Source organism: Cucumis sativus, chromosome 5, assembly GCF_000004075.3.
Source record: "Cucumis sativus cultivar 9930 chromosome 5, Cucumber_9930_V3, whole genome shotgun sequence".
NCBI lineage: Eukaryota > Viridiplantae > Streptophyta > Magnoliopsida > Cucurbitales > Cucurbitaceae > Cucumis > Cucumis sativus.
Window position 1 is genome coordinate 20,235,454 of NC_026659.2, and position 19,408 is coordinate 20,254,861.

General features: G+C 29.6%; 1 protein-coding gene and 1 long non-coding RNA gene across 2 annotated transcripts; one reads left to right on the forward strand and one right to left on the reverse strand.

Moving 5' to 3' along the window:
* The first annotated feature begins 4,566 nt into the window (after positions 1–4,566).
* LOC116404027 lies at positions 4,567–5,416 on the forward strand. The gene is made up of 2 exons (XR_004216959.1): positions 4,567–5,044; positions 5,111–5,416. It is a non-coding gene; the product is annotated as an uncharacterized LOC116404027 (long non-coding RNA).
* A 1,660-nt stretch (positions 5,417–7,076) lies between these two features.
* LOC101206529 (chlorophyllase-1) lies at positions 7,077–9,913 on the reverse strand. The gene is made up of 2 exons (XM_004143732.3): positions 9,506–9,913; positions 7,077–7,927 (listed from the first exon to the last, which is right to left on the reverse strand). The coding sequence occupies exons 1-2, from the start codon at positions 9,803–9,805 to the stop codon at positions 7,238–7,240; spliced, it is 990 nt and encodes a 329-aa protein (XP_004143780.1). The 5' UTR covers positions 9,806–9,913; the 3' UTR covers positions 7,077–7,237.
* Between the last annotated feature and the right edge of the window lie 9,495 nt (positions 9,914–19,408).

Genomic DNA, 19,408 nt, shown 5'->3' on the forward strand with positions numbered 1-19,408 from the left:
TTTGTATTTATAAAGATATGTCTACCTCATCATGATATACAAACTTTATGCATGCATGTATGTGTGCTTACATTATTCTTTATTCTCATACATCACTTGTTTCTATCAAACTTATATTTAAAGTACTCTTACCAATTTTTGTCCATATCTAAGCTAAAAAAGTAAAATCACATTTAGAATCGTTCTAAACAAATTCTCTTCTTCAACCCCAAGCAATTTCTTAGGGCCAATCAATTACCCTTTTACATATATGTTTTCACTATTTTTACATAGCTCTATTTTAAATAGTTTTGAATTTACCAATTCTTTTCTTAAATATATTGAACAGTACATCACAATCTATTACTAATACGGCCACTTCCTCTCAATTAGTTTCATTAATTATTTTATTTACAAGTGCTTAAAAAATAACAAAGTAGTTTTGCAACACAAAAAAAAAAAAAAAGTTTTAAATATATTTGTTTTGCAACATTTAAAATATCTCTTAACAATAATGGGGAAATATATATTTATTAGGAGGAAATATATACAACTTTAAGAAACTTAAATAAAGGCTTTCAAATGGGTATGGTTAGACAACTTAGGTTTGAAGTTATGATATAATTCTGTGAGCATGAGATGTGTTAATGAAGTACTTGTAATTTTATAAAAGAGTGAGACAACATTCTATTTCTTTTCCTTTAAAAAAAGTTAAAAAGCTGAAGTTGTATCTTACTTTAACAACATATATAATGTGAATACCCTTCTATTTTAAATTTTGACCAAAGAATAAAACTTTTACCAGATGTATTTTCAAATATAGTAAAATGAACCAAAATATTTATAAAATATAGCAGAATTTCATACACTGATAGACATTAATAGGTTTCTTTCTTCTATAAATGATATCGTAGAAACTGAAATTTTGTTATATTTTATAAATATTTTCAACATAATTATCCTAAAAATTATGAATATAAAATAAAAGGCAAATATCAATTTGAACCCTAAACTTTGATAGTTGTATCAATTTAAATCGTAAACTAATAATTGTATTGATTTATATATTATTGAACTTTGAGGTTGTTTAAATTTAAGTCCCAAACTAATAGTTATATCAAAGGGATTGTTGCAAATTTAGCAATTAAATTCAAAATAATTAAGTATATAGCAACATTTTAAAAAAATTGCATATATAGCAAAATTTGTCAAATTCTATCAATGATAGAGTCTATCACTGATAGACCATGTTGTAAAAATTGGTCTATCACCGATAGATCATACGAGCCTATCAGTGATACAAGTCTATCAGTGATAGTTTTGCTATATTTACAATTTTTTTTAAAATGTTGCTATATCCTTAATTATTATTCCTCAAATGACCATCTATTATAATTACCCTATATCAAATTAGCTGGACTTTGAACTTCTATCAATGTAAATCAATTTAACCCTTTAAAGTTCATAAATGCATTAATTTAAACCTTCAACTTTCATAAATATATCCAAATAAAACATGAATGGAAAGTTTTTTTTTCTCTCTCTCAACTTCTTCTTTTATGGTTTTTCTTGCTCTTCTTTCACGCTCTTATGAGGACTTAAATTGTTACCGTTATGAAAGTTAAAGGTTTAGATTGACACCCTTATGAAAGTTTATGCGCTAATTTGATATAATTATTAGTTTATGATTTAAATTAATGCAACTCCAAAGTTGAGAATTTAAATTGATACAATTATTAATTATATTTTAAATTTATATTTTTCTTAAAATAAACAATAAAGTTCAATATAGTTTTGGAGGCCAATTTATAATAAGAAATTACATATGATATCATTTTGAGAATATGATATAACAAATATAGCACACTATTTTAGAATTTTGCAAATATGACAAAATTTTCACTTATAAAAAACTCTTCTATCTTAAATTTGTTATTATTCCTAAACTAATCTTCAATAACTTATTTTTCTTAATCTTTTTAATATCATACTCATTAATTAATTTAATCTCCCTCTTTTTAAGGCCCTGTTTATTTATTTATTCTTATACGAGAAAAATTATTTGTTATTTCTGTCTTAATTTTAGTTTTAGAATATCAATAGTATAATAACTGCAGTATAAAATAATGATGTTGTTGATCAGAGTGATTTAACTTCATTTGTGATTTTTTTTTTTTTACATTTTTCAATATGTATTTTCTGTCTTAATCTGATTTGAAATTATTTTGTTTTATTTTGGTTTTATTTTGTCTCAGTTTTGTATATCAATGTTGTGATATGTATACTTATATTATATGTATTAGTTGGTTGATATACTTACTACGTGAGTTTTTTTTTTTTTTTTCAAATTTTATGCAGTTCATTATAGCATTGTTAAGTATATGAATGATATAACTCAGTGTATCATTATCAAGTATATCAATAATATATTGTTAAAGCATATTAGCAAAGTGAATAATTATCAAGTATATGAATCAAGTTTACAAGTGTATATAAATAGTATATCAAGTATATAAGTAGGACTTCAAGCATGTCAAGTGTATTTAATCAATCAAATGTATAAGTGAAGAATTCTAATTAAGTGTATTTGCACAGTGCATCGGGTGTATCAAATGTATCATGTACATCAAACGTATCAAATTTGTTAAGTGTACCAATGAAACATAACAAGTTTATTAGTGGTGTATCAAGTGTATCAAACTTATAAGTGAAGCTTTTAAGTGTATCAAACTAATAAAGTGTATTGGCCTAAGGGGTATCAAGTGTATCAAGAATAATCAAGTGTAAGAAGGAGTTTTATGTGTATATCAGGATGTTTCAAGTGTGTATCAAAAGGTATCGAGTATATTAAAGAGTATCATGGTGCATCAAGTATATAATCAACAAGAAGTATCAAGTGTATCAAAGGGTATTAGGTGTTTCAGACGTGTATAAGGTGTATCAAATTTATATCAGTAAGAATGACATTTGAGACATTTTACATCTTGATGTATGAGTTGGGCTTTGTTTTTGTCATTTTCGCAAATAATAAAATATGTGTGCTATGAACTTAATTATTGTAACTTGTTTTGTCATTTTTGCAAGTACCCATTTTATAATTGTACAAATTCATCCCACTCACGTGTAGAAAGCAAAAGTTTTATATGAGCTGATTTTGTAATTTTACTTAATATTGAATAGATCGGACATCACCGAGAGTTATCTTACAACTCTCTACGTCATACATCGCGTTGGGGTTATTAACCTAAAATATTAAAAACGAGGGCACCTCAATGCGGTTAAGTAATGAGTGAGAGAGTTCCAGGGAAATTACCTTTTAGTTTTATATCCTAAAACTCACCATTTGTGAGTGTTAAACTTTTCTATTATTCAAATTATAAAATTGTTATTGAGATATTATTTAATAAATTGTTATTGAAAAAGAGATCGGCTTGTAATACACTCAGAATCTAAAAAACAATGTTCCTTGGACTATAGTATGAACTTTAGAGACAAAACATGGTGGATCAATATAGGTCAGTTGTCCTCACTCACATGTATCTCCATCTTAGGATCACTCAGCTTGTACTAATTACAAAGTGTGGGTCACATTCATAATGTCTTTAGAATAAAACGTCCAATCTTGTTTTCTATACTATAAACTATTTAAACTATTACTCGAACTTTTAAATATTTTATAGAACTTTCAAATTAGGTAAGTGTTCAAAATTTTTAATTTTCCTCAATTTTCTTCTCAATCCTCAAGATTCATGAAACTTAGAGTGCTTTAGTTTAATTCTCTACGACTGGCATGTTAATTTAAGTTCCATTCGGAACGAGTGACTTAATCCATCAAACTCTTCATGATTTTTTGATGTATAGGGAGTTACCATTTAAAACCATCTTACCATATCTTTTTCAGTTCATCACACAAACTGTCTTTGCACTAATCAACAAAGCTCTAGATCACATGCTATAGGCGTTCGACGCAACCTACATTTGTTCCAAATCTATCATTTTCAAGAGGAGCATAAACAGATGTGGCATGAGAGACGAGCGAGACAAATGCTATTGTCCAATGCTACTAAGACTACTCTGCTGATCGATCTCCGAGGAGATCATGAAATTCTTGAGCAAAAGTTGAAAAATTTTCAGCAGAATCATGGGGAACTCACTGTCAAGTTGGACGTAGGGAACATCAGGTTGGTTCAACAATAAGAGCGATATAGAAATTGAGTGAGTTTGTTCGATGCCATTCACAAAGGCAAGACAGACAGTTCAATACATTAATTCATTGTATTCATGATGTTTTCAGAACGCGTACCTGCCTAGCTAGTAATCCCACATGAAGACCAACAAAGTAACCTCGCCAGTTTGAATATGTTAATCCTCCTCCACAACCCCACGATGAATTGATGATAAAAATGTGAGGGAGGAATAAATTTGAGTTTTTTTGGTTATTTTGATTTCCTTTGTTATGCTTTCCCTTCTTAATTTTTGCAACTTCGTCTACTCACATATTTCAAGTCTTTTTATTACGAATGCTTTGCAAGTTTCATCAAGAATGCTTTGCAATTTTTTATCAAGTATTTCAAGTCTTTTTAAATTTGAGTCTTTTGGTTATTTTGATTTCTTTTGGTATACTTTCCATTTTTAGTTTTCTTAACTTCTACTCATATAATGTAAGTCTTTGTACGCTACAACAGAACAACAAAAATGACATATTAAGATAGTTGTATATATTCCAAATTGAAAGAATGGAAGAAAAAACGTTCATAAAAGGTTAAAATGCCCGTTTTTTTGCAAAGCCCAACCTCAAGAACGCCTCTTTCAAGGACTCCAAACGTGCCCGCCTTTTTCTTTCATTTCTCGGATTCAAATTTTCTCAACAAATTCTCCCAATTTCTCCTTCAAATTCTTCAATCAATTCACATATAATTTTGCACGTCTTTTCTTCAATCCTCCAGAACTGGACTTCCTCCACTTTCTTCTTTCTCCTTTCCCTAACCCTAACTTTTCTTTTTCCTCTTTCTTCTTCCAATTCCAAAGCCAATCAGAGCTTCGTCCGAAAGTTGCACCCAAAGAGGTAACCCCTCTCCCTTTCCTTTGTTTTTCTCTCTCTCTGTAATTTTTTTTCCTTTTGTGCTTGTAGGGCTTCTATCCTCTGCCATTTCAATCGTTACCCAAATGAAATCAACGTGAGTAGTTTCTTTTCTTCTTATTTTGCCTTTTTATGTCATTTTCCTTCAACCCCTTTTGGGGTTTTTCAATTGGATTTTTCTAATTTTGCTGTTTCATGGGGTTTTACCTCTGATTTGTGGAGTTTCGAGGTTTGCAAGAGTTTCATCAACTTATTTTACAATTTATCTCTACTTATTGCTTGTTTAAATTTATTGTACTGTTTATTGTCTTGATGTCTTCGCAAAAACAACTTCAATGATTATAACTATTTTCTTAACTATTATTTAGTAATTTTAGCTAATTCAAACTTTAGTGATCTAATGACAATTGCCTTGAGGAAATTAAACATTCTTAAAATGTACTAGGTGAGCAAACTTTATCTCAAAGCTCTTTTATAAATTATTTCTAAACTTATGCTCAACTTTAGCAATGAAGACCTCGCTGTACTCTTAAATTTAGGAGTGTAAGAGGTTTGAGCTAATGCATTCAAAACCCTTGAATATAAGTTCCTAACAAAGTTGATAAAAGAACTAAAAACTAAATCATTCTTTAAAAATAAACTACCAATGTCATCGTATTGCCTTAGATAAAAGTTAACATGTAAACGACACTTGCTCGATGTAGCTCCCTCCCTACACTTCATATAGTCGGGTACGTCAAAACGAATGTGAGTAATCGAAAAGGATGAGCATAGCTCCAATGTCTAGGGATTGAAATAATTAATAAACGATGATATGAGTTAAAAAAAGGGAACTGGCTCAAAGAACTTAGTTAAATAAAAACAAGATCTCTTGAATCAATGTATTTTAGTATGGTTTAATAAATTAAGCAAGAAGGGAAACACCTGAGTTTTTAAAACGTAAGCCCCATTCCTGGAAAAGAAAACACACAAAGTTCAGATTATTTGCCAGATCCAACGGATCTTTTGATGCAATGAAGCTGCGCAATAGGGCACATGGAATTTAATTCTTGGTGTCAAACGAAATAAGGAAGATATTGAAGGATGTTCTTATCAGACACCTATATATAGCCCTCAAGGGCCCAATTGAACACACACAGACTAGAGAGATCAACAATCTTGTTGAAACTTTGTCATTTTCGCCAATTTGCCCTCTTTTATCTCTCTACTTTTCATTGAAGTTCTAGGTGAGAAATTATTTCTTCCTGAAAAATAGGGTTTAGGGTTCAATTTGAAAATAAGATATAAAATTAGTGCGTTCAATTTGATAACCACACGGAATCCTTGAGTACGACCCTCATTTACCCAAAAATTCTTTTACAGTGCTTATATTTAAACATATGAAAGGAAAACTTGACATATCGTTAGAAGCTTTAAGTAACGAATATGAGTAGCATTATAATGTCATAGTTTCAACACATGTTGTTAACTCATTATCAAATTTGATTGCATACTTAGAGCTTTAATGAATTATCCACACAAATGAAGTATTAGACGATATTTCATATCCACGATTCTCTCCTCAATCCATGCCCTTTAATTTTGCCTAAATTGTCTATTTCATTCTATTGTAATCTTTCCATAATGAATCCCTTGTATTGTATATCTATTCCAAGCAACTTAAAATACATTGATCTTCTAAATACTTTTTATGATGGACATGTACGCATGCATATGAATCAATCTTAGAATATAGTAGTCATCCCATATATCACTGTTGCATCTCTATGTATTGCATTCATAGACAACCAAACAATATAAAATTTCATATTCAATAGCTAGAATCTCAACTAAACAAATACCACTATTTGACCATTAATTTTATTTAGCTCCAAACCTTACACAATCTTTCTCCAAAATCTTATTTCTATATCCATTCAACTCTCCAACTAATTAGTCTTTAGTACTATTTCTGTCAATTTGTCAAAATTTTCAAGGTATATTATCTCACACACTTGAATTATATATTCCATACAAATGAAAGTTGGAAAATTTGAAATTTATTTATTATTTTTTCATATCATAACTTACACAAACCTCAACTAATTTTAGGAAACATTCATTGACCTACAACATTTGAGAGTCAAAGAAATTCATAATATATTAAATCGTGAGGCATGTGAGGGTGGACCATGAAATTTAGGCAGAGGGTGTTTTGTAAATAACCTCCACAGGATTTAGCTCAGTAGGAGCAATAGAAGGGTCATCGTAAATCGCGTTCAGAATTGACACATCATTGTCGAGATAAGCCTTCAAAGAAGCAACCACAAGCCCACTGCAACACTTCCTCATAAGGTCCCTTGGGCCCTTCCCATTCTTACAAGCAATATTGGTGAAATACCCTGTCATCCCAGGCGGGTTGTCGTCCAAAATGTCCATATGACCATAGTTCACAGCCACAAAATGGGCGCAAGTAGGCTTACATTTTTTGAAAAATGCAATATGGTTGAGGCCATCGGGAGCACAGGCGCATGTGACTGGAGTAGCCTTCTGCGGACCTAGCCCAGTCCCGACAACCGTGATGGGTAAGGAAATTTTGAAGGGTTGAGAAGGGGGGTCTAGGATTTGGGGTTCGGGTCGGAAGAATTTGCTTCCAGCTACTGGATCGATGCCAATTATGGCGGAGAAGGGAAGAGAAGGGCTACCCCAGCCTAAGGCTAAGGAGAAGGCTGTTTTGCCACCTCGGCTGTGGCCTAATAGACTTAGTTTTGAAAGGTCTCCTTTCACGTTGGTTGGGAGTAATGGGTCAAGTCCTGACGATAACCATTTTATCACATCTACTGCTGACTTTATTTCATCCATTTCACTTGTGGTTGGCATTACGTACAACTGAAATTATAACCAAAGTATTATACACTCATTTTTAATACAAAGTTAGGTTTACACTACGAAAATAATAAGGAAATATACCTTTTTTATCAACTTAATTAGTTTTGAAAAATACAGGAGCATTTAGTCCTCATGTTTTAAGTTTTTATGAATAGTTTTAAATGTCCTTTATTTATATATAAAAAATGGATCAAATGTGGAAGTGTCATTATGATTTAGAAAATAACTATTTTTTTAAATCTTTTTCCTCGTCTATCTCATCTTTATTCCCACAATCTCTCTTCTCGCCTTCCATTAATAAATTTTCAAAAATAAAAATTCTTTCAGTGATCAAAAAAAGATATTTCTTTTCCAAATAACAATATATGTTTGTTTCATTCCAATAACCCAATAAAGTGGCGAAATAAATATCAAAATGTTAAAATAAAAATAAATAATAAGTTATGAATTATAAAAGTTCATTCCATGACCAATTGTTGTACACAATCATGGGTGTAGCCCTTACTTAACAATCAAGTATTTTTAAGGAAAAAACCTTACAAAAATTGACCATTTTGTAATTCTATTTTGTAACCATTTCATCAAGTATATTTGAAACTTTATTTTAGTTATTCAAATTTAACTTGATTTTTGATAACGTGAGTAAAAAATAGATATAAAGAAAGAGATTTTAAAAATGAAAGAGATGTTTAAAGACTTAGCTTTAAAAAAAATAATTACCAAATAAATAAGGCTTTAATGTTTGAGTCTAGAAGAAAATGTGTGTTTTGGTTCATAGGTTCGAAGAGGTACATTTTATATTCTCAAGTATTTAGAAATAGGTCCGTTAGGTTTTATGAATTTATGAATTACATATTTTAGCTCTAAGATTTTAAGAATGAGTTTAAAAGTTTTAGGAAGAAATTTTATTATTTTAAATATTTATATGACATTTTAAATTTAGAAAAAGAAACTGTATTGAAAATTTAGGCTCCAATTGATAATCTATTCAATTTTTTGTTTTTGTTTTTAAATTTTTGCTTACGAAAAGCAAAAACATATGTGTGACAGATTTTGTTTTTTCGTTTTTAAAACAAAATATTATTTTTTCATTTTCAGTTTTCGTTCCTAATTTTAAAAACAAGTTTATTGTTTAAAAAACAGAAAGTAAATTAGCTAACAAAAACACACTTTTAAAAAAATTCATTTTCAAAAACAAAAAACAGAAAACAAATAGTTTACCAACCATGTTCCAGCAGATCCAAATACATCTATTTTTCAAAACTCAAAAACTAAAAATGTAAAACTTGAAAATCTATAAACCCAACACCTATTCTTCAAAACTATAGAACTAAAGGAATATGTATTTTTTCACATTCAAAAAATTTAAACAATCAAATATAGCAAAATGTTTGGAATTAATGATATATAGACAATCTCTCTAAACCATGAAAAACTCTAACTTTGTCCCATTTTTTTGTTGACCAAAATTAAACTTAAAATGAGTGTATATAATCGTGGGAGTATTTCTTAATTTGTAAGTACATACATACATATAGATTATAAGTAAGCTAATTAAGGTTTATGCATGGGTTTTACCTGTGGAGCAGCAATAACATAGCCATGGGAAGCTATAAGGGTGAGGAAATCAGTGTAGAAGGATCCATAACAGCTGAAGCCATGAAAGAACAAAATGGCTGGATATAAACCTGGAGTTTTGGGTGTGAACACCAACAGTGGCTTTGAAGTTGAAAATATGTCTGTTGTCTTGGTGATCACACCTACTTCAAATTTTCCTTTTTCAAAAACTCCGTCATATGGATGTGGATCCAGATCCACCACAGATGAAACAGCAGCTGATTTACTTTTTCCTTTCACGTCCACTACTACTGCCGCCATTGTTATTTTGTAAATTTGTTGACCTCTCTATGCTAATAACCTTTCAATTTAACCTTCTTCAATTGCGCACCTACTTCTGTCACACTATTCCTCATTTATATACCCAAAATATCATTTACTTTCAATTGATGCATATTTCTCTAAAACACGACAAAATGCCACTTAACATAAATGTAATATAAAATCAAACGTTCTAACTTCTTTATATATCATAATTAGAACGTTTTATTTGCTTTTCTAAAATTTTTGTTTTTGTATTTCTTTCAAAATTATCCATCATGTTACACATTTTTCCATCCAAACCCTCCTAAAACACAATAATATTTTCGTTGCCATAAAAGAAGTATATCTATCCATTAATTAAAATAGCAAATCTTCATAGGGGTTTGAATATATACACATAATCTCCTGATGATCTGCTTGCTGAATGATTGATTCACTCAAAAGTTTGTATGTTAATACATGCAAAGTAAATTTAATACCCTTTTCACATTCCAAATTTTTGTTTTGTGATTAAATTAAGGTGGAGCAGATATGATCTTAAAATGGACACTTGATGGTAATAGTTATCCTAAAACAGTAAAAAAGTAAAAGATAGGTTATTACCCCGATGGCCATATAAGGCTCATCCTTCCATGCTAACGTACCAAATTCTTGTCATTATTAGTATTATGTTGTTGCAATGAATTGAGACCAAACGTACAACCACTCTACTGTACTGACACGAGAAAGAACAGATGAATTGACAAAACTACACCACGTGACCAGCCTTCATCATACATATAAATTGAATTTGTAATTATATATGTATGAAACTTATCATATAAAATTGACCAAAAATTAATTAAGTGGTACTTTTGTCAAAAGTTAGTGATGATTAGCAAAGAATTTGGTGATAGTAAATTGAACGAAGCCCCATAGCTCCTCAACGTGGTCCTCTCTTAACACATATTTGACAATAATTGGCATCTTCCAGCTTCTATATGAATTTTGTTTTTGTCCTCTAACCATAGTTAATTAAGTTGCAATTGTCTTACCCAAAGTCGAGAAAATGTTGTCAACGTGAGAAATTCTCCACCTTACATATTAGATAATGTTATCAATTTGAGAAATCACTCTAACCATAGTTTAAGTTCCAATCTTCTTCCCCAAAGGCAAGATAATGTTGTAAATGTGAGAAATTCTCCACCTTACATATTAAATAATGTTGTCAATGTGAGAAATCACTCTAACCATACTTTAAGTTGCAATCCTCTTCCCCAAAGGAAAGATAATGTTGTCAATGTGAGAAATTCTCCACCTTACATATTAGATAATGTTTTCAATGTGAGAAATCACTCTAACCATGGTTAAGTTGCAATTCTCTTCCCCAATGTCAAGAGAATATTGTCCATGTGAGAAATTCTCCACCTTACATATTTATCTTCCTTCTTTTTATTTTATTTTATTTTACTGTATTTTAAACAAAATAGTAGATAGATGAAATTTGGGAGATACACGTCGGACCTAAAACACCTCAACTAGGTTGACACCTCCTTAACATCTCATCATATTTTAAATGCAAAAATATGTATTCCATCAATAAAAATGTTTGTATACAAGGAGGAGAGCTCAAGAATAACTCACACCAAAAGAGAAATCAGGAAAGTTAGAAGAAAGCAGCGACGGGAAGATACATCATAATTATAAAATAAATATGATTTGACAAAAGACAACCCTTCATACTTATTTTCTCAATGACCCTCTCATTATTTGTTTTTTACTTGTTTTAAAAGTGTCTTCCGTTACAGCAAAAATGAACTAAAATATTTACAAATATGACAAATTATCAGTCTACTTATGATAGATCGTGATATACTACTTTTGTGTCAATCATGGCACAGATAAACACTTATAGTAGTCTATTGTAGTCCATAACTTGTGATATTTTGATATATTTGTAAATATTTTTCAACAGATTTATCATTTTGAAATAATTCTATTTTTTAGAAGGTTGTAATTAACATGTGAGAAATTTTCTACCCTACCCCTACTTCTTCCTTGCCTACCCTAAATTATATTTATTAATTATTATTTCTTTTTGGAAAATGTTATAAATGTGAGAAATTTTCTTTATGTTTGAACGATTAATGCGTTGAGAAGGTGTTACTTCTCGACTAAACGCCTAGACTGAATGCATGATAGCTCGCCTTATACGATAGTATCTTAGCCTGAATAGAATGTCTTCTCTTGTCAACTCGCCTATTGGTCAAAGTCGCCTAAGATTCGGCTCACAGGAACTTGTCACGTACTAGTCAGTTCGCCTAATGGTCAACTCGCATGGTCAAAACGCTTACTGTAAATAGAAACTAGTTAAGAAAGAAAGAAAAATTGAGTCGTGGATCTCACTTGTGCAAACGAATTTTTATCGCATCAACGTCTCCAAAATAAAAAAATAAAAGAAACATTGTTCTTCAATCAAAATTACACAGAGACTGTTTGGAATACCAACACTCAAATAGACATTTTTTATTGCACAGAAAACTCACAAAGAAATAGTTTGAAAGGATGTTTTTCTTGTTTTTCTCATGTCTCAAAATGAAAGCAATTAGGAGTTTATATATAGTGGAGGAATAAGAATGTTGGTACGTTATTATGAGAATCAAAACGTTCGTTAATTAAATAAGAAAATTTAATTATAAAAATAAATAAGGAAAGAAAAAGTTGAGCAATAAATATAAAACAAAATTTAAATGTTTTCTCTTGTATTACGCAAGATAGTCGTCATGGAGATTATGTATTAAAGAGTCAACGATAATATCATTATTACATCTCATCTCGCCTAGGATGACAACATGTGCATGGAGGTCTTAGCAAAACTTCTAGTCATCTCGCCTTGGATGATAGTTTGCATGTGGAGATTTAATATATTTTATAAAATACGAAATCTACATCATAAAAAAATAAAAGTTGACATTTAATTTTGATAAATTTTCTTGTTAAGGACTAAATTTTCACAAATTTAAAGTATAGAATTATATTGTTACATATAAAAATTTACCAACTAAATTGGTATAGAATTAAAAGTTGATTAGCTAAATGTAACAAATGAAAGTATTTCTAATTTAATTATCTTTTAATTTTATTTTATGATCGAGTTGTTATAAATGGGTATGGTTCCATTGGAGTGCGTGAAAGTTAAAAGGAAAAGGAAAAAGGAAAGAAAGAGAGTTCTTCCCCACGTGAACATTAATGTCACCTCTTCTCTAGCGCGTCTCACGAGCCACGCTGCTGTCGCTCATACCCGTCCGTCGCTTCTTCCAAATCTTAGTTTGGTGAGTTTGGGTGGGTGTTTTATTTGGGTCTTTTTAAATAGGTTTTCAAGTGCTCATTCAAATTTAATTAATGCTCTAATTAAGGTTTATTTTTAAATTAATTTAGAGTTTTTCTTGGAAGAATCAATAGGAGATCTTTTGATTAAATTCTTAGTTTTCTCCCAAAATTAGAATTGACTTCAACTCTCATCTTGGGTAACTTAATGGGAGATTGATTTGGGCAGTAAAATTATTAATTATTTTCCTTATCATTAGGTTAATTGGGTGGTTTAATTTCCATCCACCAATTTTACAAACGAGTTTAATATTTCTACTATCCCACCTTTGATTTAATATTAAAATTGTTTAGGTACTATATGGATTGACTATCGATTATGCCATAATTAAAATAAATTGATAGGCTTAGGTGAGAGTATGACTGAAATTGTGTAATTATATATGGAGATAATAAGACAAGCTAGTAAGCTACGAGAAAGACCCGTGACCTACCATATCTAGACTTTATAATCCTGCTTCTGTTTGATGTGTTTTTATTTTTTTTCCACGTTTTCAAGATTTATGAGTATTATTTCATGCCATGATTGGTAAATTTTTTTTTTTGTCATTTTTTTTTAAAAAGCTTTGAACACTTTATATTTATCTTTAAAATTAGATAAGATCCATATTAGGTTTATTTTCTTAGTTTTTTCTTCTTTTTTTTTTTCTATTTGGTTTGTAAAAATTTTGTTTTTAGATGGTTTGTTTTATGTTTTATTTAATAAAATAAGTAGTATTTGTTTTGTTTTAAAATTTTAAAAATATTGAGCTCATGTTAAATCTAAATAGTTAGGTCAAATTATAGTTACCAAAAGTGCTTTTTAACATTTTTTTTTATAAAGAACTACATATTTAAAAGCTGGAAAATTACCAATCCATTTGGTGTCTAGGTTCTATTTAGTCCATATAGATTTCTATAGACTCTTTTAACTCATATAGCCTAATTTACCATATGATAATATATATATATATATATATATATATATATATATATATATATATATATATATATATATATATATATATAAATTGCTAATATTCTACACAAATGTACCAAATGAACTACAATATTACACAAAAATATGTCCAAATTACCAATCCGCCCATATTATATTTTTTTATTGTTTTAAAATATACAGAAATATTAATTATAATGAGAAGATTGCGGGTCATTAAAATAGGAAAGTGATGGAACAGTTTTCTCACTTTCCATATTCAAAAAAATCAAAATCCCTTTCGATAGTGAAGAAGTTATTCAACGATTTCGTTTTCGACAGTGAAGAAGAAGGGTTTCATCGATTTCGACAGTAAAGAAGTTATTCGACGGCCGACCAGTTCCTCTGTTTTTCGACGACCGAAAAATACCAAGTTAGATTGTATATATTCAATACATAGTAGACATTTGGTATATTACATATATTCAAGATGTTAGAAAGATGTTAGACTGAATAGGCAACGAAACAAAAAATGAAATTTTGCATGTGTTATATCTTAGGGTTTATTGAGGTTTCGGAGTGAAGAAGACATTTTTTAGGACCGTCACATGAGGATTTTTCCTATAGATATTGGGTATATCTTAAATGTTCATTGGGTATATCTTGAATGTTCTATAACTAACATAATTGTTAGTTTCGTTGAAAAAACCATCGAAATAGACTGCAATACTGGTTATCCTGACTCACAAATATTACAACTATAGGTTATTATAAAATATAATTGTAAATAATATATGGTATATATTTTATAAAACATCAACTAAAAGTATTATATCTCACGGGTAATATATAAAACTAATATAAATGTAAATAAGATATGATATATATATAATAAATCACATATACAAAGTATTATATATTACGATAATATTATAAAATTAGTATAATTGTAAATAATATATGGTATATATATTATAAAACATCAACTAAAAAGGATTATATCTTACGGGTAATTTATAAAACTAATATAAATGTAAACAAGATGTGGTAAATATATAATAAATCACATATACAAACTATTATATATTGCAATAATATTATAAAACTAGTATAATGATAAATAATATGTGGTATATATTTACTAAATCACATCAGAAAATCATTAGAATGAGGGGTATATCATTAAAATATACGATATATACGCAGATGATATACTCTCAATGATCTAATCATGTAGCTTGATGTTAAACTATTTAATTTTAAATGGGTAAAAGAACAAATGATTACTGTGGAAATTATCTTAGCTTCAGGTGATGAAGAATTGTAAATGTCGACGACTTATAAAGAAGATGCAGCTTACAGTTATTACAAAATTGAATACAAATTTGACTATCGAAAAAGTGTGAAAACAGAGTAAAAAGAAATTAGAAATTTATGATTGAATTTTTTAAAACTTCAAGTGATGAACAATAATGGTTGCCGACGATGGAAAATAATAGGTAAAAAGATAGTCTTGGAAAGAAGATATCATACTGTTATTACAAATTAGAATAAAACTATTCATGTTATAATATATTTTGATTTATAGTTAATTGAAAAATATTTAAAATTTATTACCATATTCATTAATCACATTATGGAATTCATATTAAATTCAAATAATTTTTAATAAAAAAATATTTTAAATAATATTATGAATAAAACATCTCATTAATAATTATTGAAAGGTTATAATGGTCCATAAAATATTATATTTTCTATTCAAGAAAATAATTTTCAAATTAGGACATTTGCGAAATTTCTTATTTCCCTCTTTGTCAGACAAATCTTTCATTACTATATGGTAGGGTTTGAGATTTTTCAATTTTAAAATATTAAAATGGGTAAGTTAATAAAATTAATTAAAAAATTATAACCAATTAAATTTTGGAATTTTTTCAAGAATAATAAAAAAAAAACAAACTATTCACACCGTATGAAAAAAAACCACAAAATAACAAAAACCCATGACACTTGATTTTGTTATAAAGTGTAATAGTTTGTCCATTTTGTCATTTTTTACAATTTCTCTAAATTTTACCTTTTTTCATCCCTACTAAAATAATTTCTTTATTTTTTATCACTATTAAAAGTAAAATTTAAAGTTGGGTTTTTTTTTTTTATAAATAGAACAAACTGATACATCATTTACGCTATATAAAACAATGTTGAAAAGAGAAAAAATTCACGGGCCTACAATGTGAATTAACAAAAATATCCATCAATCAATCAACTACACATGCATGCAAGAACTTCTAATTTAAAACGGTCACATAATATAGTCTAAAAATTGTTTACATATTGGTACATGATCGTTCACATCTTGGTAAACGATCGTTTGATTCTATCATTTATCTATCTAGGATAAACAGTGATAGCAGTCTATCTTTGTGTATCTGGGATAGACGACTAATTGTTTAGATCTTGGTAAATGATCATTTGTACTTATCACTTATCTATCTAAGATAGATAGTGATGACAATATCTAAATGATCTTGGTACATGATCTTGTACCCAATCTAAATGATCTTAGTACACGATCTTATACCAAATTTAAATAATCTTGAGTAAGTTAATGAATATTCTCTTAAATAGTGTCTCAAGGACTTAAACAAAGAGTCTTACCCTCACTATGACACAAAAGAGCTTTATATTTACTAGTTGGACCATGAACAAATTGTTCATTACCGGAGCACTAATATTTAAGGATTAAGAAGTAACCTAAGGGTAAAATGATAATTTGACCCAATTGATGTTACGTTATGAACACTTGTGAAGGACTAACTTGTTGTTATTGGTCTATATCCATGAACATTAAAGACTAAACTATTGAGTCTTTAGGGTAGTGTACACAATTAACTAATATCGATTTAATGTGGTTAATGAGTTTAGCCAATTAATATGATATTGTTATAACTTCATATTAGCCTTATTCATATCAAGTGAGTAGTGATTATATGGTGTGAACATAAGCGTCATGTGGACGGTCAGTGCAACAAGAAATGAATTAAAAACTTTTCACAAGATACTAGCGAGAGTGGATCGCAATAGGCTTGACGAGGGGAAGGATTCATGTTCTTGGGTGGAAAGAAATAAGAGAAGCTAATTTGAGATCTCTATGATTTATGCGATGGGGTGAAAGGAAAATGAATTTGTGCTTGACTTGTATTCCCAAAAAGGTTTTTTGAAATCTTTCCTCACTGAGTATTTGACTTGCGTGTTTAAGTTTCCTTTTCTCAGTTAACCAAGCATTGAGGCCAAGCAAGTAAAGGTAAGATAGATTGTGACGCGCGGGAAAGCTGATCAAGTTATCTATCTTCAGATGGTTTAAAGCTATTATGTTTGGAGATGGTTGCATCTCAATTTGTGTGTGGGATGAGTCTTGTCTTTGAGATGGGTTGCTAGGCGATCAAGGACAAGGATTAGAAAGAGGTTTTTATACTCCTAAACACCTTGACATGAAGAGTAGCATCCAATAGATGAAGGAAAGACATGAAACTTAGAACTTATGTTTTATTTTTCCGACTTGCGAGAAAAGAAATGTAATTTGTAAAGTATTGGATCAAGTAATAAAATCAGAGTTGTGTTTTCTATCTTTCCACTGTATTGTGTTAAGTATCTTCATTGTGTTTATCGCTTAATAGCTAATAAGTTTAATTGTCGAAGGCTAGGCGATTAAGCTAAGTTGGTTGTTTAAGTGTTTCTGCTGCATTGAGTTGTAAAGATCTCCTGAGTTCAAAGTTGGAACTATGTATAGGAGATTGGTTTGAGAAGTTCTGCTTACTAATCGTTCAACTTGTATCTCGTGGAGAGGTACACGTTGGGTGTCTAGGCGGCACGTCTCCTCCTGGTCCCATGAAGTGGCTAGCGGGGCGGGGCAGAGCGTAACAATAGGATACCTTCATTCACATGTCTCTACATGAACGATTTGAATTAAACCATTTGTAACTATTACAATGTGGATCATATCTATAGTATTACCAGAATAGGTCTTTAAGGTTATTTCTTGAACATGATCCATCTTTCATGTAAACTACATACTGTTCAAGACTATATAATAACCTTGGACTTTTTCGGTTAATGAAAACAATTGATATTGTATAATTAATAATTAAATTAATCAACTAAAAAAGTACGACACATTAAGGTATAAGTACCGACCATTTTCCACTTGCACTAAAGCTCGTGAGACATGTATTCTAAGACATACTCTATACTCAACATGTTCTCCCACTTGCTTCAACAAAGTAGAGACATGTCTCGTAATCATAGACAATCTGTCTCTCAAACACTTTAACCTTGAGAGTACTTTTATATAAATTAAACCATGTCATTCAAAGTCATCTCGATCACTATCATGATGTTCTCTTAGTCTACCTTATCCTTGATATTGGTATCCTTAGTTTTAGTCTTTGCACCATTATTATCTCATAAAAGTGTGATAGACTAACTGGGAACTCTCAAATTTTTAAGGTTATTTTTTAATTACTACACAAAATTTTGCTCATAAGCAAGAAAAAATGCCTTCGGTTACCAATATCCACAAAATAGGATAAAATTTATCCTACCAATAATTTCTCTAAATCTTTATAAGACTTGGTGTATTTTGTTCTTGTGAAAGATCATATCTTAAACACAATTCACAAAACTTCCTATTATCTATAGATACTTTGAGAATATTTTTTAAAAAAATTTGAATTCAAATGGTCACACCATTGAGATAACCGATATAACTAACCAATTGTATGTTAAGCCTCATGTGTGCATTAATTGTCTCCTACTATAAGAAAAGATGTTTAACCATTTATCCTCAATACTTGAGTGTCTTAGGATGTTCTTCCTTAAACTTAACTTTACATTAGAATGATACATTATCATTCTTTTGTAGTATGCATCTGAGATAAACTTAACATTATCTCCCTTCTTGGTTAGGTAGTCTCTTTTTTTCCTTCATATATTACATCATTGACAATGAATAATGTCATTAACATAACACATGAGACATATCCACTTTTATCAATTCATCATTCTCTTGTTACCACAAGGTCATTAATAGTTGTTCAAAGTCAAAGGCTATGATATCCTATGGAAGTCTCTTTTGTAGATCTATTCAAATCCTATCGGTTTCATCCCATCAAGAAAGTCTAAATCTAGAATGAGATGAAGCAGAAACCTTATTGTGAGTTCATAACTTTGATCATGCAATCCTTGACACCCCTCACCATGAGGATGGTAAAGCCTTTATTTATCAACTAATATGATATCTTTGACTTCGACTA

Excerpts from the sequence above, each read along its gene's own strand:
- LOC101206529 (XM_004143732.3), bottom strand. The coding sequence starts at position 9,805 with ATGGCGGCAGTAGTAGTGGACGTGAAAGGAAAAAGTAAATCAGCTGCT. Across the intron at positions 7,928-9,505 it reads ATGTTATTGCTGCTCCACAG|TTGTACGTAATGCCAACCAC; the intron begins GTAAAACCCATG and ends TTATAATTTCAG.